The sequence below is a fragment of the Apodemus sylvaticus genome, chromosome 7, assembly GCF_947179515.1.
Source record: "Apodemus sylvaticus chromosome 7, mApoSyl1.1, whole genome shotgun sequence".
NCBI lineage: Eukaryota > Metazoa > Chordata > Mammalia > Rodentia > Muridae > Apodemus > Apodemus sylvaticus.
Genome location: NC_067478.1, coordinates 44582324 through 44607959, shown reverse-complemented (window position 1 = coordinate 44607959; position 25636 = coordinate 44582324). Strand labels below are relative to the sequence as shown.

The 25636-nt window shown below is 41.3% G+C and overlaps 1 protein-coding gene across 1 annotated transcript in view; it reads left to right on the top strand.

The window, feature by feature from the left end:
- Bckdhb (branched chain keto acid dehydrogenase E1 subunit beta) overlaps positions 1 to 24438 on the top strand; it is a 188072-nt gene extending 163634 nt beyond the window's left edge. Inside the window, exons 10-11 of the mRNA XM_052187725.1 lie at positions 22413 to 22561; positions 24167 to 24438. Of these exons, the coding sequence (XP_052043685.1) occupies positions 22413 to 22553 (141 nt within the window). The 3' untranslated portion in view covers positions 22554 to 22561; positions 24167 to 24438. The remainder of the gene's footprint in view (positions 1 to 22412; positions 22562 to 24166) is intronic.
- The last annotated feature ends 1198 nt before the right edge of the window (positions 24439 to 25636 follow it).

Here is a 25636-nt window from a genome sequence, read left to right as displayed (position 1 = left end):
GATCTTAGGTTCTGGAATTGGGCAGAAATGGTTTTATTTGTGTCTGTGCATGTGTGTTCACATGTAGATGCTTGTGGGAAACCAATGGCTATCTCAAACTGCATTAGTTTCTGTGTGTCTTAGATACACAAAATGTTGGTCCATTTTGGGGGTGCAGGGTCTCTCTGTATCCTGCCACTTCGTCAGGCAGGTTTCTCTGCACCCTCTGGTTCCGTGTGAACCATGTGACTTACACTAGTCTCCTGCCCCTCTGAGCTTCAGTGTTCTCTTCTTAAGGTGGGGATAAGGAATGACGCCCTCCCCCTCCCCCCATAACTCAGACATAATTCAGAGTGAAGTCTGCACTCCTACCGCACCTTATATGAGCTCGGTGGGTATGTGAGAAGCTGTCACTTGCTTATTTGGAGTGGTATTCTTAGTGCTGCTTTAGCTACACAAAATCACTTTCTTGGTTCATTTTGTCCTAGCAGCGCTTTCTGGATCACCGTGTTGCTTACGGCCACAGCACACATCAACATTTACTGCTTTAGAATTACCACCTTTCTCAAGCTTCGTGGAAAAGTAATAAAGCAGTTACTGCTTAGTTTTAACCACATATAAGCTACCTCCAAATATGCACGAGTCTTGAGACGTAAAAATCCCTTACAGAGCATTCCTTTATCAATGAGTAGGTTTATACTGTATAGTGTGGATGCCGTCCAGATTGTTCTAGAGTGAAGAGATGTTTGTGTCTTCGTGAGTTTTAGTTTTGGCAGTTTCTCTCAACTCTTCCCCTTCAGTGTTTCCCTGGCATCTGCCTTCTTATCCAGCGTTTCTTTTTTCTTAACATTCTCACATCAGGCCTTATTTCTAGGACTTCTTTCTGCACACTGCTTTTCTGTCTCACCTTCCAGCCCTAGTGGTATGGCACTTCATAAGAAAACAATCCCCCGTGTGGATTGCCCTGCCCATCCCGCTTGATGTAAAGCTGACTGCAAAGGTTCAAAAGTCATTTACTCCTGACCTTGAAGTTTTCAAACATCCTATGCCCTGATTGTACCCCAGAGTACTTATTATATCAGTGCTTGTGCGGGGGACCCCAGACTCTGTTTCCAGAGCTCTGAAGGCAGCTATAATGTGCAGCCAAATATGAGAGCTGCCTTAGTGCAGTGCTGCAGAACACCAGGTAGACTTTTAGGAGTGAGGTGGGCCAGCTGGGGAACGCCTGGGAAACGCAGACTACTGTTCTGACAGGGTTGAGTAGCGAAATGAATGAGAGAGATGGTACAGTTGCTTGTGAAATGGTAATAGGAAATGTAATGTATCTGTGCCAATCAGGATATACTAAGGAGTGTCTGTGTGTGCTCATGCACACACGCACACACAAACAGGCTTGCATGCATGTGCATGCGAGTGCATGCACACCCGCCCCCCCACGCACATGTGCACACACACACACACACACACACACAGGCTTGCATGCATGTGCATGTGCATGCGAGTGCGTGCACACACACACACATACACACCACACACACACACACACACACACACACACACATGTCTGTGAGTCTGAGTACAGGTTTGCAAGTGTGTTTGAAGCAGATAGATGACCCTGGGTAATTTTAGTACTTTGTCTTTGCCTATCTTTCATTTTTCACGTTTCCCTCCACTCCCACCCCACCTGAATTTTTGTCGCCACCCTCTCCTGCCAGTGGTATATTATTCTTTCCCTTTCTAATTCAGTTAGATTTTTTTTCAAATGACATTTACAATGGCCTCTAGAGTTTATCATCCCTCCCCGCATTCCCTCCTCTATCCTGCCGTCCCACTTCCCACTTGGATCGCCCTCTTCTAATCCCCCCCCTCTTATACCACCATGTTTATTCCCCTTCCTTGGAAGAGTCTCTATCTCGTCCCATCCCCCACCCTGTTCCCTTGCTAGCTACCTAACCTCTATGGATATGCTAAGTGAAACACATATATCTAAAGCTTAAAAGCTAACAGCTACACTTAGAAAATATGCAAAGTTTTTCTTTTTGGGTCTGGGTTACTCTCTCAGGATAATTGTTTCTCGCTCCACCCATTTACCTGAATAGTCCATAATTTTATTTTCCTTATCAGCTGAATAATATTCCATTGTATAAACATACCACATTTTCAGTCTTTATTTATCAGTTGATGGATATCTAAGCTCTTTCCAGTTTCTGGCTATTATTAATAGAACATTGGTGAAAATGCATAGGCAAGAATCTCTTTAGTAAGATGTAGAGTCCTCTGGGTATATGCCCAAAGTTGGTGAACACGTCCCTAACTGTTTCTCAGTAATTTGTATTTCATTGTTTTGAGAACTCTCTGGTTAGTTCTATATCTCATTTTTAAATTGTACTTTTTTTTATATTCAGTTGGATCAGGGGGAGGGGCAGTTCTTTGTGTGTTCTTAATGCTAACCCTCTGTTGATGTCTGATTGGTGAAGATGCTTTCCCATTCTCTTGGCCTCTGCTTGGCTGGAATGATGGTGTTGCTTCTGTGTAGAAGCCTGGCCACGTGGCTTTATCAGTTCTGAGCCAGAGTTGTAGATTCATCCAGATTTGACCATGAAGCCAAATACCTGAGCCAGTGCTGAAGGGTGAAAATGCTGGTTTGCTAAGTCTCCCCAGGCCCACCCTTGGGTCTGGGGAAGTTTCAGCTTCCTTTAGAGTCCATGGAGAATGACTATGGTTTCTCTGTGGGCAGCCAGCACTACCCATTACATATTTACAGTAATGCACATTCAATATAAGGAGTTACTGGTACTTTTTAACAAGGGGAAGTTTTGAAGAACACACAGGAGAAAAAAAAAACCCTGTGTTTGTTAGTATTAATCAGAACATTGATTGGGTGCTATGCCTTAAAAATCCATCTTGTGAAGTTCATTTCCTTGCAACGTCCCAATTGCTGCAGCACCTGGAACCTTTGGTGGCAGACACATCTATTTTCTGCTACCAACATATAGGAAAATGGAGTTCCTATATAGAAAAACTTTTAAATATCTTATTATTGTTTTTTATGTATGTGGGTGTTTTGCCTGAATGTATGTCTGTGCACCATTTGCCTGCGTAGTGCCCGTGTTGGGGTTTTGTCTAAGCTCCACCCCACACCTACCTGGCAATAGCCAGGTATGCCCCGCCCCAGAGATCTGGCCCACTATAAGAGGGGCTACTTGCCCCTCCTCTCCCTTTTTTTGCTCTATGCTCTCCCACACTCTTTCACCTCTCTGCCCCTAGGGCTCTTCCCCCCTTTATGTGGTCATGGCTGGCCTCCACTCTCTCACTCCTCTCTCTCTCTATTCTCTCTCTCTCTCTCTCTCTCTCTCTCCCCCCCCCTCTCTACCACTAACTCCCATCCCCTACTTTGAATAAACTCTATTCTATACCATGTCTGTGTGTGTGTGGTCCCTCAGGGGCAGAAGTGCCCAGGCAAGGGCCCGCCTGGACACCTTCCCCCACGCCGCCTAGCCACACTCACCTAACCCCCTATACTCCCCCCTTTCATCCTTTCATCCTGGTGCCGAAAGTCCTTTCAGCCCGTGTAGGCCAGAAGAGCGCATCAGATTCCCTAGAACTGGAGTTAAAGACAGTTGTGAGCCACTATGTTGGTGTTGAGAATTGAACCTGGGGCGTCTGGAGAGCAGTCAATGTTTTTAACCATGGAACCACCTCTACAGCCCTAGAGAGAGTCTGTAAGCTCCGCATCTCAATGGAGAAACATAGTCTATGAAGAATTTGAAAAGACTGTGAGCTGCCTGTCAAGTGGCATTAGCAGTTGAAATAAACAAGGTAGCCTGTGGGCTGTGTGAGACAAAGATCATGTTTTCCAGTTTGTGGCTGCCTCACATACAGTGGATTGACAGACACAGAGTTCATCTATTTGATGATAGAAGACCTTGTTCTGAGAACTAGTTTGGTGTTTGAAATGGTTAAGCACAGTCAGCAGAAAGCCATTGCCTTGTTTCTAGAAACTTAAATGGTTAAACTTCAATTATTTCTGCCCCATTTAAGATGAAATATTTAAGTAGAAACAGTATTAGCCCAGTCCTACTATGAGAAACTTAAGACAAGTCCCAGTGGGTGACATTAAATCAGAATGGTCAATGTGCTTCAGAACTGTCAATCTCATCAAAATGAGGAAACTCTAAGATGTGAGGACAGTCCCGGGCATCCTAAAGAAGGGAAGGTGGAACACAGTGGCTGCTTGGATGGACCAAGGAGTGGAAGAAGGCACTACAACAGGATGTAGAAACCTGGATGAAGGCTGGGCTTTAGTTAATGGTGAGGTGTAGGTATGGGTCCATTCGTTGCAACAGATGCATCACATCGGTAGACACTGACAGTAAAAGCTATACTTTATAGGCACTCTGTAGACCATTAGAATTATGCTGTATACTTAAAACTATCCTAAGACAAAGGTCATTTTAAAGAATGAGATTCTGCTGAAACGCTACTGTAGTGGAGTCCAAATGTTAGTAAAGCAAGAAGTCTGCAGTTTTAGGGATTTCCTTTGGATAGTGAGACTAGAACATCCTTTAGATTCAGCAGTTTTTTTTAAAAGCTTAATTGTGGGTTTATGACCCATTGTTCACTTGTCTGCCCACCTGCTTCATCATGGGGTAACGTAATAGACATGTATTTTCAGCATCTATTTTATACCAAGAAATAAGAAACATTTTTAGCATCTACTTTATACCAAATATGTACTGTACACTATTAAAATTAATACACCAAGTTTTAGAAGCCTGTGGAGTAGGCTTTCTGTTGCTACAAACAAGAAGAATGGAGATGGGGAAGACTGTGTGTTATGTGTGCTCTTCTAGATGTCACTGACAGAATCCCCTGAGACCCAGGGCTCCCCTCCCCCCACTTCCCATTCTTTCTTCTTCAACAAGGGATTTCTTTTCTCTTTTTTTTTTTTAACATGCTTAAATTATTTGGGCTGATTCATTTATTCCTCATTGGTACTTAAAAGCAATTTATGCTTTAATTCTGATTTTAGTTACTCCTATGAACTGATTTTTTTAAATTTTTTAATTAATTTTTTTTATTGAATATCGTCTTCATTTACATTGCCAATGGTAAAACCTTTCCAGATATCCCCCCCCTCCCCTAAGACTCACAACCCCTCCCCTTCCTCCTTCTTCCACATATTGGGTGGTGTCTCTCCACCCAACACACACACATACACACACACACACACACACACACACACACACACACACGTTTCCCTTTGTTCGAGCCTCTGTTGAGCCTTTATCTGACCAAGGATCACTCCTCCCACTGATGCCCAACAAGGTCTTCCTCTGCCACAATTTTGGCTGGAACCATGTGTGCCCCTTGGTTGATGGTTCAGTCCCTGGGAGTCTTGGGGCATCTTGGTGGCTGAAATCATTGTTCTTCCCATGGAGCTGTAAACCCCTTCAGCTCCTCCAGACCACCATCCAGCTCCTCCATTGGGGACCCCATGCCTAGTCCTGCTAGCATCTGCCTCTGTATTTGTAAGGCTCTGGCAGGGCTCCTCTGGAGACAACCATGGCATACACTTCTTGTCATCCATAGTGTCAGGATTTGTTGACTGTTTATAGGATGAATCCACAGGTAGGGCAGTCTCTGGGAGGCCTTTACTTCAGTCTCTGCTCCACACATTGTCTCCCTTATTGCTCCTGTGGCTATTTTGTTCCCTTTCTTAGAGGAACTGAAGCACCCTCACTTAAGTCCTTTTTCTTGAGCTTGGTGAATTGTAACTTGTTTATTTTGAGCTTTTGGGCTAACATCCACTTATTAGTGAGTGCATACCATGTGTGTTCTTTTGTGATTGGGTTGCCTTGCTCAGGATGACACTTTCTAGTTCCATCCATTTGCCTAAGAATTTCATGAATTCATTGTTTTTAATAGCTCAATAGTACTCCATTGTTCCCTTCAAATATGCATATATTTTTAAAAGTCTGTAAAAGGTTTTAAAATAATTACAGGCATTCAGAAAGTTAAAAAAACATGGTAGGTATGGTCCGAGTACCCTTACTAAAACCTTACTCAGTTGTATCATTTTACATAATTGTAGAACCTTATCAAATTTGGGGAATTGTCATTTGACATGGATATAAAAGTATGAACTCTCATTTGACATGGATATAGAAGTATGAACTGTCATTTGACAGAATATAAAAGTATGAACTAGACTATAGGCCTTTCTCAGTTTTCGCCCATTTGCTGAACATATGTTTCTGTGTGTGTGCTTGTACATGTGTAACATCATGCACTTTTATCCCATGTGTAGATCTGAGTAGCCTTTACTGCCACAAGATCCTATTTCATCACAGGAAACCACTTTACTCTCTACATGTGTATTTGGACCAGGCTCCCCAGTCTGTTAGCAACTTTGCATCTTTTCTCAATGTCTTCAGTTTTTGTCTGTGTATGCTTGTATGTATAGATGGAATCATATGTCCCATTATTGAGACTTCTCCCACTGAGCTTACTGTCCGTGGACTCACCAAGGTTTGTCAATAGATTTCCCTGCTGCTGATTAGCTTGTAATGGTGTGCCTGCACTATAGTCCTACCCTCATTCACCCCTTTGAAGGACATTGCTGTCAGGAAAAGGCTATCATGAACATTTGGGTACATATTAGTTGTGTGAACAAAACTTTTCATTTCTCTGGGATAACTGCCCAAGAGTTGGACTGCAGGGTCATGGGAAGTGCGTATTTAGTTGTATAAGAAAGTGAGAAAATGTTTGTGAGTGAAGTGTTTCCATTCTTATTATTCTTTCTCTGTCTGTCTGTCTGTCTGTCTGTCTCTCTCTCTCTCACACACACACACACACACAAGCAGACACACATCCACACATACTAATGTCTCACTGTGTAGAGCATCTTTTCATGTGACTGTTGGCCATCTGTATTTTCTCTTTGGAGAAAGGTCTGCTCCTAACATTTTTTTCCACTTTCTAACTGTTTTTACATATTTTGTTTTTGTTTTTTTGTTTATAGCTAGGTTCTGAGAGTATTATAATGTAAGAACTTTGTTAGATTTGTGATTTATAAATGTTTGCTTCTAGTGTGTTCTGGGCCTGCTTTTTACTAAATAGGCAACATCTTACACCGTCCCAGAGATTCTCACCTACCCACAAAAGGGGGGAATCCTGCTTTAGCCTCCAGACATATTTTCCTTCCTTTCACTATGGAAGATTTTGTTAAACTTTATGGGGTTTTCTCATAAAAAGAGACTGCTTTCTCCACCATCTCTGTGCTTTCTGTACAGTTTTCCCATGGCGAGCCTTTCCCCTTCTGTTTAGTTAATGATCCTAAGATTATTTGTTGTCTTAGTGAGCCCACACTAGAGAGGACCGAGGGTCGAGGGTGTGAGGAAGAACCGTACTGTTTCTTACGTAGTTGTTTCCTGCTTCCCAATACAGTGTTAGCCATGCAGTCAAAGATGCGGTGACAGTTGTCAGTCTTCTGCACAAAGAAGTCTATTTTCACAGCATGAATGGAAGGCTGTTTGTCAATTACTTAAATGGTCCCAGAAATCAGTGCATAGCCAGAGACCAAATAATAGAATTTCCAAACACCAGAATTTTCATAAATCAGAATTTTTAAACGCTGAAGAAAGCAAGCATGCCCTAATGAACTAACTTTGTGTAATTGGGCACAAAGAAAATGCTCTGCTTCAAGCTTGCCTTCATCATTGTATTATTTCATAATTCCCTTGAACTCTTTTAGGTAGTAAAATTCTGAGGGGCTCAGTTCATTTAAAACTCAGCACTGAGGGAGAGAACATTGAGAAAGGAGAACAGTGGTATGAGTAATGGGAGAGTAACATTGTCATTAGGACACTGGCTATGACAGTAAATATATATATTACTGGCAGAGAAAGGAGATTCTAACTCCTTTGGCTGGCTCCTTGGCTAGCTTCAAATGCTAGCCAAGAAAAGATTCCACTTAGCTGCAGACCATAGGGTAGTATCTTTAATTGTAAGATCCTCACTTTTGTTTTCTCGACTTTTTCGAGTAGACATTTTGGGGTTTCATTCTTACATTTCTAACTAAATGGATCAATTGCCCTCAAATTACAAACGCATGCGATCTGCTCCTTTCCACTGTGCCCTCCCGAACTTCCTCTTGTCATCGCTGTTCCTGTTTGAATTATCAGCAGGGCCATGATTCATCTCTGATGATACCTTTAGATTCCTCCTGCACAAGCCCTGAGAACGCGCACAGCTCCATAGCTTCCCGAACGAATTGCATAAGATAGAGATGTGTAAAATATGAAAACCACTTGTAGCCGTCTTCTGGTTGCAGCTGATCTGCTGGCCATCTGGTTATCCCCCTTTTCCTTCTGCACCCCTACTTTGGAATTTCCTTCCTTTTCCGTGCTCCTTAAATGTGTTTCCTGTGCATACAGGGAGGGACATAGTGGGGTTTTACAGTGCAGGCTTGTTGTATTTGAGTAATAATAATTGAGAAAAATGGATGTATTCTTTAAAAAAAATCAATATCAAATTACTGGATGGCTTCTTGGAGAAGGGCGTTTGTGCTGAATCTGGAAGGTGCACCGTGTGACCAGAGCAGGATAGAGGAAAGCAAGAAACATTAGATAAAACGGGCTTTTAAGAAAGCAATGATTTCGTCCCTTTCTCCCCCCCTCCCCTCCCCTCCCCTTTCCCTTCCCTTCCCCTTTTACCTTCCCTTCTCTTCCCTCCCCTCGCCTTCTCCTCCCCTCCTCCCCTTTCTTCCCTCCCCTCCCCTCCTCTTCTCTCCTCTCTTCTCCTCTCCCCTCCCCTCCCCTTTCTTCTCTTCCCTTCCCTTTCCCTTGCCTTTTCTCTTTTATTTCCTTCTTTTCCTCTTTCCTTCCTTTCTTTTGAAGGCATGCATTTATCTCCTTGGCTTGGGGAAACTAGGAAACTTATTTAGGGGGCAAGATAGCTGTTGCAACAGTATAGCATCTACTGCATGAAGGAGAGGGTGTTTAGGCATCACTAAGGAGTGAAAATCGCCTCAGCCTACTTTCTAAGTTGTGTGTGTGTGTGTGTGTGTCTGTGTGTCTGTGTCTGCTTGGTTGTCGTGTGTCTGCGTGTGTGTTTGCAGTAGCTAAGTCCTTTAATGTCTCAAGGCAAGGCAGCTCTTTTAAGCTGAGTATCACTAATACAAAGGCTTGTGAGATGGTGTCTGATAGATATTCTGCACTGTTGGTTTTGCACTTAAACTGAGCCAGCACTTAGACAATTAGCAACTGACAGCCAAGCCAGTAATGACAAAAACAAACAAACAAACAAACACAACCTAAACCAAGATACTTAACTCACAAATCTGTATTACCCCACACACCAAGATGAGACAGCTCGAAAGACAACATATAGTTTAAGTAACTATTGAAATGTGTGCCCCTTTTGAGATACTCCAGGAGCTGTGGGGCACATCTGGCGTTTCCTCTGGCCAGCTTTAGTCCTGATAAGCCCTTTGCTCTCTCATGGCCATTTTTCTCTGCCTGGGTCTACATGCTTAGCTACTCCAGCTGTAACATCCTGAATAACTTAAGTCACAAATTGTGCTTTGTTTAGACAGTGTAGTGCAATAGCTAATCTTAGTATTTTTGCACTCATTAACAAAGCTATATTCTATGGTGGGGATTCAACCAGTGAACATGTTGTTCACTTTGCACAAGACCAGGTAGATTTTGTCCCTAAAACTAGGTCATATTGTCACCACCACAGAAAGACAAGCATATTTCCAGAACACTGGTTCTTGCGTATCTTGGGGAAGGGTAGTTGCCATGGTGATCTCACAATCTCTGGAGGGAATTCGATCCTGTCCTTAAACAACCCGCAACCCACTGAGCTTGGAGCACCCCTCTGCAAAGGATCTCCTTCTGCAGAAATTAGTCACATTATTGAAACAGAGTTTAATTTCTGCTGCACTGGTTCATCATAGCTTTGGCTAGTATTCTTAAGAACTGCAATTAGAGGCAATTAGTTTGTGTTGATGACTTTGTGATTTTTTAAGAACGAGGTTAGCTATATTTCATGTCAGCTGTTCTGCAAATGTACTCTCAGATGCACAGAATGCTCTTATTCATGTGAGCTGTTGAACTTAAAGCAGTCTAGCAAGATGCATTTCAGCTTTTGAGGTTTGAAGTTTTTCAGACTTTCAGTGTGTTTCTTATGAACAGGGTACCCTCCTGTCTATACAAGGCCACTAGGGAAACAAGCACTAATGTCCAGAGCATTCTGGAGCAGATTCTGTGCATGGTCGGTAGTTCTGAACCAGCAATTGCTTGGCGGGCAGATTGATGTGTGAACACCGTATTTACAGCACCGAGACCGCACATTTGCTCTGCAGCTGTGTTTAACGGTTATCAGTTTGGCGCACAGTGTGATTATTTTGGAGGGAGAACACACACTTCAGACCCCTTTTGGCAGTGCCTGAGTGACTGAAGTACCTGCTGCTGAGATGAATCATATGAACTTAATTAGATTTGCTACGTAATTAGCCTTGGAGGAAACCTAGGGAAAATCCTGGTGGGTTGGTGATTTGTTATGTCAAATGTAAGCATGCTCCTTCTGGAGACTGGGGATTGAAAATGATGAGATTCGAATGCATTGGAAACTCTGATTCATATATGCACACATGTGCACTTATATGCATTTAGGTATGTGTCTGCACATATCTGTGTATGTACAGACACACAGAGAGAGACAGACAGACAGACAGAGAGACAGAGTCAGAAAGCAGACACATGTGCTTTTAAAAGTGAAACTTTTCCGAGAGTGACTGGAATGTGTGCCTCAGACAGCTAGGATTTGTTTGCCCCGTGCAGCTCCGTCTGTACACGGCAGTGTCCACTTGTAGGAACTTACATACATGTTCAGCTCCTTTTCCACTGCTAAGGGGAGCCCACAGCTCCTTAATAAGCACCCAGTGTCGGTTGTGTGAATAAGCATGGATTGGGGCTGGTGTATGTGCTCTGAGATGGACCCTGTGCTGCTGAATTAAGTTTATACTGAATTCATGATTGTAATTTCAGTGGCTTGCCCTATAGCCTCTTGTTTTGATTGATTTTTTTTTAAAAAAAAAAGAGGACTTAATTTAATTCTCAAAAACCATTAATTTAAATACTTTACAGATATTATTCTTTGGTGGTAGAGTCCTTAAAAAAATTCAGTCAAGTGTATAGAACAACTATAAAATATTTACTGTAAGGAGATTAAATTTTATTCCCCAATTTAAGGCAAAGCCAGACTAAGACTTGCAAACTATGTGTATTTAAAGTATTTCGCCAGCCTCTCAAAAAGTTGTAATATTTAATCAAAAAACTTAGATACATTCATCTAGACTATCTCATAAATAAAGAAATAAATGAAAGGGGGCTGGTTTCCTTTTCTTCTGAAGTGCTTTGTGATTTGAAACTCACTATAGAAACCGTCAAACTTATGCAGACAGCCGTGAGCTGGAAACAAGTGCTGTCTCACAGTCACATACTCGCACGAAAGCAAGCTGCTCAGGGTTAACTAGAAACAAATTCCTCCCATGCACACCACACACACATCTCAGGAAGCTGCTTCAAAAGAAAAAAAAATCATCAAGCCTGCAAACCCACTTGCTGTGATTCTGATTAAAGAAGGCTGTCCAGTCCCCATGGTCTGAGCAGTCTTCCCCACTACAGGCTCCAATTCTTCTGCTGCTTGTGAGAGTTGTTTTTTTTTTTTTTTTAAACCAAAAAACAAAGTCTCAATTAGCCTTGAGAAAAACAAATGGCTCCTGTTCACAGGTGCAGTAGTAACAGTAACTACAGAATCACCTTGGATCCCAGCAAGTCTTTGAGTACAGAGACTCTAGTCTTTCAAGATGCACCTTGCACCTGTGTCCGGTGAACCCCACAGGTCTAGGTTGGCAGATGTGTGTGTACCTGTGTGAGTTGGCTCTTTCCCCTGCCTCTCAGGACTCACTTGTCACCACTACAGAGATGTTAAAAGGATTGAGCCAGGCTATATAGACAGTTAATGCTAATTCGTTATCAAATAGGACGATCTGTTTAGTTATTGTTTAGGCTGGGTTAGGAGCGTGTCTGCTGCCCCTTCCTGGAACTCATAGGGAAATGGACAGCTTCATCCCCCCTCCCCCTGTATTTCTCCTTGTTGTTTTTCTGGCTGTTCCTTGCATGTGTTAAGTGTATGGGAAATTGAGGCCATTTATGCTTAGGTACATCATTAGCCGTGACATAATGACCAGTAATGTGAACCTCTGTGGCCTCTGGTGGGGGACTCGGGGATTATTCAGTACTTTCTGCCTTAGCTACAGATTCTTCATTGGAGGTTCAGATTTAATTTATGGAAATCAGTCCCTAGAAGACAAGGATTTAAAAGAATAAAAAAAAGTTCTGATCCATCTAAATAAACACATGAATATTACCTCTTATATCACTACTGTTTGTGTAGCTCACCTCAAGCTCCTTGCTCAGGGTGTCTTTCGTCAGACCTTTCTACACTTAACTATAATAAAGTATTAAGAGCCAGATGTCAGCCACCAGCCACCCCTCTGATAAATCTGTGGGTTTTAGCCTCTTCGTTGGAAGTTTATCTGCACTGAGCACATAGTATAGCTGTGCTAAGGCTGCGTGAAGAGCGGAAATGGTCTTATTAGCACCAATTTTCTCAATCACAGGAGTACAGAAAAACCCATGGATTTGAGCCACCCCCTGAGTTCTGAAACACAGGAAACTGTTTGCAAATTCATAGACATTCAACGTGAAACAGGAATTTTTGTCAAAAATAACCAATTTTAAGGGCAGAAACGTCACTAGAGAGAAAAATGTACTTTGGATTCTGCCTTTTATTTTATTTTATTTTTTTTATTTGAGTTTTATTTGATACTAGCAGTCACTGCAACGGCTGGATTTATTTATTTATTTTCACCAGCAGGCTACTGGCTTGAGGGCGCAGACATACATCTGAATGATGGGGGTTTTCACCTGCCCCTTTCCAGCTTCCGTCACACTTCCCTAACACGGGCTTAATTTATTCAGTGACTAAACTTTATGAATAGCAGCAAACAACAGCATCACATTTCTGACCAGACATCTGCCAAATGATTGAGAACAACGTGTAACATTTATTTCTGCTGGGCTTTTACGGTTAAAATTGAAGCCATCTATCTAGTGGCCAGCGTCAAACAGCGGAACAACTCGGCCTGATAGAGTCACTCAAATCAAACTTGAACGGTTACGTTGCCATGGCACCGAGAATGAGCTTTTTAGAAAAGTGTTTCATTTCATAAGACATCGACATTGTCTGTCGGCATCATGCATATATAGTAAAGTGCTCACTCTCCCCTTTGCCTGGTGTGTGTGTGTGTGTGTGTGTGTGTGTGTGTGTTTATGTGTAGTTAGCAAGCTGCTTTAGTATTCTTTTTAAACACAAACAACAACACATAAATCTAACAAGTTTAAAGGGAAGGATAAACCTTGATAATTTTGCAATACTAAGTTTTGAAATAACAAATATTTTAGCTACCTTTTTAAAAATTCAGTTTCTTGTTTTTGTTTTTTCATTAGAAAGATAGGACCAGTTTGAGAGGGCCCCATCTGTTCTTTTTAGTTTCAGTTTATGGTTAGGTTTGAAACTTAAGAACAGGTTGCAGAGAGTGCCCACCACTCACTAACTCAGCAGCTCAAAGCAGAAAACAGTGCATCTCCCCGCCAGGAGACAAAGGTCGCCTTAGCTGGGTCGATGCCTGACATCTGACTTTTGAACATCTGGGGTGGGTAGACTGCGGCCCCAAGTATTTTATGAGAAAACATGCAGAAACAGGACTTTTTGCGATCACCCGAAGTCACTTTTCAGGAGGATTTTAATTTGTCGGTGACAAGTACACCGGAAATCCTACCTTATCGAGAACAGAGCTGTTTGCTCCTGAGGGGACCCCCGAGCTGTTGCCGGCTTATGTTTATCATTATGTGTCTGCATCCTAAGGAAATTTCGCCTTCCAGTGCCGCTGCCGTCTCAGCCCGTGCTCTTTTCTATAGGAAGAATTTGAACTGTAAAATTTGAGAAGCTTCGGCGTCTGTGGAAATTTGAGATCCTTGCCTTCCCCCACTTTCCTGCATATAACATATTTTAACAAAAGCATTGTGTCCCAGTGCGTTCTACATGTCAAATTGCACATACTTTATCTCCGAGGAGTCTCAGCCTCGGACTGCAAAATTATGAAGCCCAAAAGCCCTTCAGAGTCCAGTTGTCATTAGTAAATGCGCTGTAGGAAGGTTTAACAAGGAAATTAATTTTAAGTCATTTTTTTTCCTTACTCTACCATTTATTGAAAATGGTGGGCATCTCAGGTCATAGTTCACAATAAGGGGCAAGTCTAAAGTAGGATAAAAATCTTTGCAGGTTTTACCTGGGAAACCAAAGTGGTACTGGTGTGGTGCTAGGTTTTATGTTTCTGATGCCTAATTTAGAATTCATGAAAATTAAAATCAACTAATATTTTAAAATTTATGGGTCCCTAGATCATCACAGTATAGTGCCATGTTTTAAAAATATTCCTTTTAGCTACATTATAAATGAAAGTGAGTTATGAGTTAACCTTATTTTCTTTTCATCAGCTGTTATTATAAAATAGCAAAATTTAGAAAACTAGCTTAGTAAAGCTAGAATCTAATCTCTAACTTACAACAATTTTGGATTAGTATGAGGCATTGATTTAATACTAAATTTTGGTTTTAAAATTTGTGCTACTTCAGTTTCTTTAGGCAATATGTCAAGAGTCGTTGAGATTTTTGTATTAAGATATTAGTATTGTAGCATGCTGTGACACTGGACCATGAAATTTTTCTTCTTTCTTTCTTTCTTTCTTTCTTTCTTTCTTTCTTTCTTTCTTTCTTTCTTTCTTTCTTTCTTTCTTTCTTTCTTTCTTTCCTTCCTTCCTTCCTTCCTTCCTTCCTTCCTTCCTTCCTTCTTTCCTTCTTTTTTTTCTTATTTAATGTTATCTCCAACTAGGTGTTAGATAGCTTGGCTGTATCCAGGGAAACCCAGGAATATCAGAAATGGTGTTTGTTTCCAACTTCAGAAAATAACTCTCATTTTTAAAATAGAGTTGGAATTTAAGTAAATATATTTAATCAGAATTTAAATAAAAAACGTTAATTTGATATTCAGTTCTTTCTTTAAGTAGCTCAAGAATTGTTAAAATTTTTCCTATCAACTTGCTAGGGATTTGCATCAATGATAAAGAAATGGGGTCTTAACAACAGGCATTGAAGATGTGTCTAAGAACTTGTATAATAGAGACCTCAGATTTGAATTTAGTTAACACTATGATTTTTACACTTTGAAATTTGCTGAGAAAGTTTGACTTTAACAGTAATAAAGCTTTTTTATAACTCTGGATAAAATTCTATTATTCATTGAATATAATGATATTGTTTAGTTATATGGGTGTTAGTGGTCTGCATCCCATGTGCATAGTATTGAGACAACACAGTATACATGTAGGTTTGGAGGGTATCCTGTTGACTTGGGGGTTTGGGTGGGAACCCTGACTACTGAAGAATGATTTATATATCGAATCCCATGGAAAACTGGCACATAATAATACACATACAGTCTAAGCTCTGCTTTAAGAGTGTGATACATAGTGCTTAAAGCATTAGCTTGGGTGAACGTAATTGCATACATCGGTGACGTTGTATTTATTTAGCTCGGTGACCTGCAGTTGCTGGCACACGGCCCTCAGCAGGTCTCTGTGACTCATGTGCTGAGAAAGTGTGAGTCAAGATGTCCGAGTCACTCTTTCTCATTTGCAGAAACTCATGTTTTGACTGTGGGCAAGTTTTCATGGCAGATTTAAAACAAATATTCTGTGATAATATTTGGAGGCAGGGTGATGTCTAGCCTTACATAAGTGAGATTAATATAAGGTTCATGGACTTTCAAGCTATCTGCTCCATGTCATTTTGGAAAATGAGTTTAGTCTTTCTTGTGTTTTTAGTATTTAACGCTTGGACTTCCAGTTATGAACCCTGGACAACTATCTTTATATAGAAGGACATCTGTGGTTTTGCTTATCAGTAAATTAATGATGACTAAATTATATTAGGATATAACTATAAATGCCAGTACACTGACAAATAGCATCACACTGTTTCAGAATATACTCCTTGAAATAGATGATAACTCTTTGGTCCGTCTGCCTTATTCACTGCTGCAACTGAATCTATGCCCATCCTCACATAAGATACAGTCTATAGTTCAAATCATTACAGTGGCATGGATACCATCAAAGGGCTATCAATACTAGACTGTTTTGTTAGCAAAGCCAATTAGAATGAAATCTGTCTTTCACCTTGGAATTAGGTTGTGGATTTTTCTCCTTGTTAAAACACAAAAGCCTGATTTATTAGATCCTATAATGGACACTTGTCTATTTGACTTACAAGGTGTTCCTATTGTTTCTGCTTTCCTCAGATACCATTGAGCGCCCAGAAAGATTAGTTAATAATTAATTGTTTATCATTTTTTTTCTAGTCAGCACCAGCATACCACGTATGAAAAAGCATAGGAAAGACTTAATAAGGTTTTTGATTCAGACTTTGAACTTGACCTCACAGCTCTCAGCTCGTGATGGCGTGGAGTCTTGCACAGTGGACTGCATCCAAATTTCTGTCACTAGAAGAACTGACTACACATTATTCCAGAGTTCCTCTTAGAAAGAAATATGAGCTGGGAATGTCCTTGAAGTAAAACATAAAATAAGAAACAAACAAAAAACAAATGGTTGTTTTTAAAGGCATACCAAATGTTACGGTACGGTTTTCTTGACCCGTTTTCCAAAGGTGCAGCCCTCGTGGCATCCACTAACCCTCGGGACTCCACTCACAATCTTCTGTGTGTTGACACATCACTTTTCCGTGGGCTCAGCATGTGGAAAAGACATTCTTTTGATATGCTAGATACTTTAACCATTGTGAGGTTTTGATTTACCTGTCTCCCTGTACTTTCTCCTGCCTAGCTCAGGACCTGTGCGCCCCACCAGGGGGCAACACCAGACTCTGACTGAGTGCAGCCTGCTCAGTGGTCCTGCTCTGCCTCCTCCACCCTCCTTCACGGAGCGGCTGATGTACTGGGGGTGATTTCTTATGTGTTTTAAGGCTTCGTAAGGAGCTGCTGGGCTGTGTGCTATATTACGGATGCCATAACTCAGGTTTGACAGTTGGCATAGCTGAATCTTTCTTCGATGAGTTGGCCCGCTGTTTCAAATACCTGCTTTTCTATAGATAAGGGACTCCTTTAACTTGGAAAATCTCAAGAAGAAAATAAAAACCCTGTGATCTTTAAACATTCTGACGTGTCAGCCATGAAAACCAGCAACTTATCATATGTTACTGTGCATCTAAAGAGGTAACTGGACAAAAGCTGCAGAATGGCAGAAAAGCGATCATAATGTGAAATAGTGATTTCAGCTTTGTTGTTGCATATGGAGACTTTGGAGAGATGAAATCACCCTAGAGTAAAGATTCTCTTCAGATGCAATTCCAGATTCCATGCTGTGCCAATTATATTATGCAACCTTACCATAAAACAACATGAAGATTTGGTGAGGGCTGCTGGAGCCACAGTGTTCTGGAATGGTGAACTAAATGTTTTCAGTGATAGACCACTATCACATGAAACAGGGAGATTATAGCTGATGAACTTAATTTTTTAATGGGGTAAAATGTTATGCATTTGTAAGATCTTGAGGGATTCCATGAAAGCCCTAACATGCAATTATACAAATATATATAAATTATATAATTATATATATATATATATACACACACACATACATATAACATACACATTAATGTTAGTGTATTTTACTCTCTTGACTATTTTCTATTTCTGTTAAAAAATACCTGAAACTGGTTAATTTATAGAGAATAGATGGGGTGACTCCTTCTGGAGGCTACATTTGATCTTTTTCTCCAGCCACTGCTGCCCTCACAGGGCCATGATGGGGTCAATCTTCACGACTTCATCTAATCCATATCTGCTTCCCAAACTTCCATGTCCAAGTATCACTGACCTAGGGAACTAAGAAAGTTTCCAATATGTGACCTTTAAGAAACGCATTCAAGCAATTAAAGTTACTTCTAGTAAAACAGAGACTTAAATGTAGGATAGCTAAAATCTTGGTAATATTTCATTTATCTTTAACTGTAAGGGGTCTGATTCTATGCACTTACAATTGTTTTTCTTTTCACTGCATTAAAAAAAAAAAAACTTTGTCTCTTCTGATCTCATGACCTTTGCTTTCCAAAAGCATAACAAGGAAATTGAAGAGAATGTTATATTATAAAAATCAGGCAAATGAAGATGTATTTTGCCTGCATCTATGGGTTTGGTGATTTGGAATTATTATATACTGCTTGCCTCCCTTGCTGGCTGTGGTGCACAGAGCAGTCCAAATAGCTACTGTATAAACAGCTGGAACTGTGCCTGCACAGACCTCAGTGTAGCTCAGAGGCTCCTGGTCCTGGGGCATCTGTTTCTGCCCTTGTGTGTGTTACCATCGTACACAGTCTGCTTTCAGCCTCACATCTTATACGGCCTCCTCACTTCTTATGATGTGGACAAGGTTTCCAAGTTTGCTCCCAACCCCCTGCACTGCTCAATGATCTTTTATAAAACTGTGATAACCCAGTCTGCCTTCCATGTCATCTTTTAAGCAAACATTCCTAATTCTTACTATTGGCATTCTCAAAACTAATACACAGTAGAGCTGCTGGGTGGCTCAGGGGTGAAGGCACTTGCTAAACAAACCAGATGACTTGAGTTCAACTCCCAGAACCCCTGGGGGGTGGAGAAAACTCCCTCCCAGAAGTTGTTCTCAGAACTCTAGGTACACTCTGTGGCCTGAGGATGCCCCTCCCTCCCTGCCTTTCGCCCCCCCCCCCCCCCCCCCGCCCCACCACACCATACACTTCTAATAAAAATTTAAAAGTAATAAATCTGAGATTGAGGAAGAGACTTTAGCAGCAACGTTTGGATCTTCCTTGCCCGGGCACATCAGGTTTTGACCTCAGACAATTTCAACAGTCTGTCTCTTCACTCATGAAATGAAATAAAAATGAGATAAAACATATAACTCATTGAGCACAGAGCCTGGTACTATGTGAGTATTGTTAACATATTTTTGGGGGACCTCACAGTTGCAAAAGCACATGCAGAAGGAAATGTCTGTGCCATGTTGGAGTTACATGGGGCTTTCTGGAGGGACTGTGATGTCCCATGAGCCATCAGTTTGCAGCTGTCACTGTAAGGACATCAGGGTTCACATTCATCCTTCTTGCTGGACCCCAAGTACCTGGAAGAAAGCCTCTCTTGACTCCTGTGTGGATGTGTATTGAACCCAGTGATGTCATGGTAGTGCCGGATCATGTTGGAGCTGGATACAGGCAGTTCACCCTCCCTGTTCTCTCTGTGGAGAAAGACACTAGCTAGACTCTGCCCTAGACACTACATAAAACCGTCTATACAACTCTGTAGGCCAGGCCACTCCTTAATTCCTCATTCTATGCACTTGCTATTTCTGAGCTAAATGTCAGCAAATATAATTTTTAAATGAGTATGTGCTTAAGCTGGGAATGTGTCTCATACCTGTAATCTCAGCACTTGGGGGCTTGGGGTGGGGGTGAGCTGACTTGGGGTGGGGGTGAGCTGAAGCAGTAGAACTACCAAGAGGTCAAGGTTAGTCTGGTCTGTGTAGTGAGTGCAAGGCTGCCCAGGAAGACTGTGTCTCTAATAAAACAAAAACAAACTAAGTAAAGTAAAGCAAAACATCTGATTGTACTTAAGCAGCCAAGAGAACAGATAGATAAATGTAATTGGTTTAGATTGTCCTGACAGTTCAGCACACATGGTTGTTTCTGCTATGTGGTTATAGTGGAGAGAGATGTTTTGAAGGATTAATGTCATATATTTGTATATCTGAAAATGAGATTCAGACATTTCTTTTCCAAAGTGTGTATGTGAGTGTGAGCATTCATATGTCCGTCTGTCTATCTGTCTTTATCTGTTGATATGTGTATATGGCTTCCTTATGAAAAACCTGATGTTGAGCAAGGCTGTGCTATTTGGGTGGAGCTCAAAAGAGTGTAGCCCTGTGGGTAATTTGCATATAGACCAGGTCTTTGAGCACAGCTGCTTGGTTGATCCAGACGTCATATTTCCAATTGTTTTACAATATGTTCCACTTGATGTCTGTGGAAGAAATAACTGATGGTTCTTGGTTAATGTCTTTGATTTAGCAAAAAGTTAGAATTTCAATTCGGATCACCTCTCTGGGGCACATGCTAATTACACTGAGAGCGCCATCCGTGGTCTTCTGTTCACCGTCCTTGAACTCTCACCCCTGAATTGTGGAAGACATTCTTGTGCATATAATCATTTAATTCTATCCTATTTAATTTTCATTCTTGGCTTCTGAGGGGAGAAAGAGCTACACACAAAACCATCAATTTCTGTAACCTAAAATGAGGACTTTTATTCAGACAAAACTTGATTCTTTAATTTTTTTTTCATTGTCACTTGAAGACAGATTCAGTGTTGTCTCACAGAGCCTAAAATAAATCTTAAAAAGTATAAACTGAAACCCTTGCCCTTTTTGCTGTTCCTAGCCTTGGAGGGTGATGTTTCTAGTTCAGGTGTGTCTGGGTGGTAGATTGGTTTTTCTCTGCTGGTGCAGACATGTATATGACTTTGGGGAAAAGGCAAAGTTCACATCCTTGAGTTAGGAGCACAGCTGCTTGACAGTGATCAGGTTGGATATTGTCTACAATAAAGAGACTGAGGATAATGAGATAGATTGGCTTTCCAAGTCAGTGGTTACAAGGGTAAAATCAAAGTCACTTAGTGAAATGTCTTGTCTTCCATCTTCTGTACATTGTGTCCATAGCTAATTCGCTTACAAAGAAAGTGGTATTCAAGGAAGATGGGAAGACAGCTGAGCCCTCTAACATGTAACTGAGTTTATCCCACATTGACAGTTTAAACCTCTTTAAAATTTTCTGATGCATTGAAGACAGTGGAGGTGCCTCCACCCTGCCTGTTTTCCAGTTTGGTTGTTAGAGGTGGAATGCTTCCATGGCTCTGTGAGCTCGTATGGTGAAGTTCTGTGGCTGTTGCTGGGAAGTGTAACACTGGCATGGTGGTGTTTGGTTCTGTAAGTCATTGTGATTAATGGGACCAAGGAGAGGGCTATACATGTCCATTTTGCTCTCTGAGGTTTACTGATCTGGTCAGCATGGCTTTTCTGTCCCTATTACACTTGTACTGATGAAAAAAGTTTGCCCTATGGATGCAGATTGAATACTGTATCATGATCTCTCCCTATAAAATATTCATTCGAATGATAATTTAGAAAGACTGTGGCATGTAAGAATATTTAGACTTCAGCTAATCCTTGGGAAGTAAATCAGTATGGAAATAGTTGAATCAGTATGGAAATAGTTCAGAGAATAGTAAAAAAAAAAATAATGCTATTTTCTTCAGATTCATTTTGTTATATCTTCTATCAGTTTAACACTTTATTCATATTTAATTTAACAATCTTATATAACAGTTTTCCCTTAAAAAAATTGTGCATTGTTTGTTTTACCAAAATTTAGATTTTATGTTTTTTAATTGGATGCCTCCCCTTACAGAGCTGTATGGGGAGACAAAATATCTGGCTACTGCCTTAAGCCATGCTTAGATCATCAACATGGGTGCCCAGGGCAGAACTTCCGTCTGTTATCTGTCTGTGCCGTTCCGGAATGACAATGAAAAGAGACAACTTCATCTCAGGTTAACACCCGAGAGGTCAGCACAGACCAGACAGGCAGTGGCCTTGGGCTGTGGTAGCCACGAGCCAGCAGCATCTTCAGAAGCCTGGCTGTGAGAGTGATGACCACGGTCCAATTCCCGATACCCGGCTAAAGCACAGCGGAATCCCAGGCATGAACTTAGGAAGGCAACACATTCGTTTAATAAATGTAAACAAAGATACAGGGAACGAGAAGAAAGCTTACGTCGTCACTAATTTCAAGCTGTAGGGTTAAGTTCTATGAGCATTTGCTGTGTTGTCTTGCTTGGCATTTCTGCCTGCAGAAGTGTGGTTGATAAGATCCTTCACTGGTGCCGGTAATAGATAAAGGTGGCCACAGAGGCACGTGCAGATATTCAAAAGTCTTCCAGGGAAAGTTGGGAAAGTTGGGATCTCGCCAACATGCTGTTCATACCTGCTCTTAAATAACAGCTAACCCAGAGATTTTAAAATCCGTAGATGTAATTGTGTCATAAATATGTGAGTTATTTTAAGTGGAAATTTTCATTTCTGTGAATGGAACATGCTAAAGTCACCCATTTTTGCTCCTTCCCTGTAGGAAGAATGTTTCTTGAACCTAGAGGCCCCGATATCTAGAGTATGTGGATATGACACCCCGTTTCCTCACATCTTTGAGCCCTTTTATATCCCAGACAAATGGAAGTGCTACGATGCCCTTCGCAAGATGATCAACTATTGACGACCGAGGTAGGTGTTACCAGTGTGTTGATGTGCGCGGGTGCCTTTTGTGTCCTGTTACTCAGGATCAACAGCGCCACCAGTGCCTTATGTTCTGTTTATCAGTAACTTTCAGAACAAAGTGTCTCCTTCATAGAACTGCTCAAGCTTCTGCTAGCATATTTACATCCAGTAAAATTGTGTCCACGATATTAAGATTTATAGATGCAGTGTGCTAGCATTAAACAATCAAATACATTTTCTCCCACTCTTGTCCCTTCTTCCCCCTTCATTTCTATGCATCACCCTGGCTGTTTTAAATTGCTTGGGTAGCAGCATAATCTCTGTTGTTCGAAAGGGGTTTCTCACACATCACTGACTCAGGCACCAGTTGTTTATAATACGATGAATGACATTCAGACGTTTATCTTCATTTTATCTAGGAAAAAAAACTAATTTTTTTAGGAGAAAACCTATTTAGTCTAGAGAAGTATAGAGAAAAGTTTACTTAAAAAAAAAAAAAAGAAAGAGATCAAAACCCAAACATTGCTGCTATTTCCAGAATCTTTTTTGACAGGTGAATATTTTAATGGTGTGTGTGTGTGTGTGTGGTGTGTGTGTGTGTGTGTGTGTGTGTGTGTGTGTTGTTTTGAAGCAAGCTCAGGCAGGCCTTAAGCCAACTTTTGTCCTGCTTCTGCCTCCTGAGTACTGGATTCACAGGCGTGTGCCGCCACACCCAGCTTATGAATGTTTTATAAATATTGGATGAGAAATTCTATTTATTCATAGTGTTTCCTAAATTGGGCTTATCAAATCTGTCAGCAGTGCTGTTCTAGGAATTAAAAAAAAAAAAGCATATCATTAAGATAGTGTTGGCTTTATTTGGTTTTCAAGTTTTTAATATAGAAATTGCCAGTACTGGCACCCTGCTTTTAAAGCGTTCCAAAATGATGAGATGAAATTGGAAGCTTTATATTTTAATATCTGAGTTGTCCAAAAAAGTAATAATAATGCATTGTGAGGACCCAAGATTTCATCAGAAGATAAAAGAGAATAAACTCAGCATGGTGGCAACAGACTCCACCTGTGCCAATCCAGAGAGATTTAATTCCTAAATGCTGTACATGGGTTACAGAGCTAACTTGTAGAAGGCCAGAGAAAGCATTTATGCAAATCATGCCCTCTCCTGTTACTATGCCCCCACTGTCTAACAGCTGCAGTTTGAGAATATTATTACAAGTGTCCGTTAGGGTTGTTGGCCACACTCCCTGCAGGTACAGAGACTCTATTTCTGATGCCCTTGAAATTGGTTTCTCTCATCAGTGGGAGCTCAGGGCAGATTGGAGATCTTCTTCTGAGGACCCACTCCATGGGCTGGGTGCTGGAGAGGCAAGGAAATGTGGCCACATGCCTCTCTTGCTAATGTTAAAATACTTCAAAAGAAAATTGTTTTTATGTCTCTACATTTAGGTTGTGCCTTTGATTTTAAATGTAAGCAAAGTGTGTAAACTCAGGCCGACAACGTGATAAAAGAATAAAATAGCTTTTCTGTGGTGAAAATTAAATATGTTATTAAAGAAAGTAAGCACAGAAGGAACTGAGAATGCTTCTAACTGTTACTGATTTCTTTTACAGAAAACCAGGAAGATGATGACTAGATATGGAAATATTTTTTTCTGAAACCTTTTTATATTTCCTTCTACTTCTTTCTACTTACATATAGTTTTATGAAACGCGCTATCATGGATACTGGCTGACGAGCCGCGAATTCCTCATGTTAATATAAATGGATTGAGTGCATGGGAGTGATGCTTTAGGGAGCACATGGGCAGCGATCTTAAGACCGTTTCATGACTATAAATATCGGGTGGTGTTGTATTCAATAAAGCCACGTCACATCGCCTTCAGACTCTGTGTGTCCTCTTCCTCAGATAGTAAAAAACGGTTCGCATTGCAGAATAATGGGTTCTTAACTTGCTAACTGAATTTGAGTTAAAGTAAAATATTTATTCTAGAAATGCTGATTTTTCCACTTTGTTGTATTTGGTTTAGTTCTTTATGGTCAAGATGGTTTTGTGTTGGCGTAACTTTTGGAATGTTTTTCTCCATCTCTCCCTCTTGGTTCAACAAGGTTACTGGTGGACCCGGCTCCTCCCGACTAGTGGGACTGAAGGGGCCCTGGTGCTGCCTCTTCTCAGTCACAGGGATGGACGACATGGTCCCCTTATGACATTGCTAAGCTCTAGCTGCAGTTGTAGGGTTTTGTTTTGTTTTGCTGTTTTTTTTTGGGGGGGGGGTTGTTTTTAAATAAGACTTTGCAAAACAAATTGAATTTTCATTTATATTCTTGTGTAGATAAGAAGAGAAAAATATTAGCATGCAGCGATTGCTTCTGCCAGGTGGAGCCTTTCCTGATGCTCCTGGCAGGGGACACCCTGCCTTCTCTTCCCCTCACCAAAGTTCCAGAAGATCTGAAAACAGGAATTCCCTGCAGAGCCATCACACTGGCCTGCTCTTGGCAATTGGGCAGTTTGCCTCTCCTCCCCTTGCCTGGTCCCTGAAGAACTTTCTCATTCAGATTCTGGCGGAAAGGTCCATGAAAAGGTCTGGATTCTCCTGTTTCCCATTGCCCGTAAACACTTAGAAAAGTAGGCATTTCCTTATAATTACCAATATGTAGTTTTCTTTAGAACTGTAATTGTAAAGGCTGCACCCTAGTTATTTTTTGCCAACCGTTGGGGAAGGCTGCAGAAGGTAACTGGCGGATGTCACTGACTTGGAGGCAGAGCAAAGGCACTTCACCGCAAGTCCCGGGGCAGTGGGCTGGCAGTTTGTGTGGGGGAAGCAGAGCCCTGTCCTTGGCTTAAAAATAGAAAGTCCTGTGCAGATAGGATGGGAAAAGTTGCAGGTTGTCAGCCACAGCTTGGAAAAGAGTGAGTCCAGTTGGCTTTTGAACAGGACATTCTGGGTTTAAGATGCCAGAACTCTGTCTGGACCTCGCCTCTTCTCTTCATCCCCCAGCAGGCTCAGGGGTAGGGCTCATGTACGTGCCTGGTCCAGCAGAGCAGGATATGGGCCAGTCAGCCACATCTTGCCAGTCTGCAT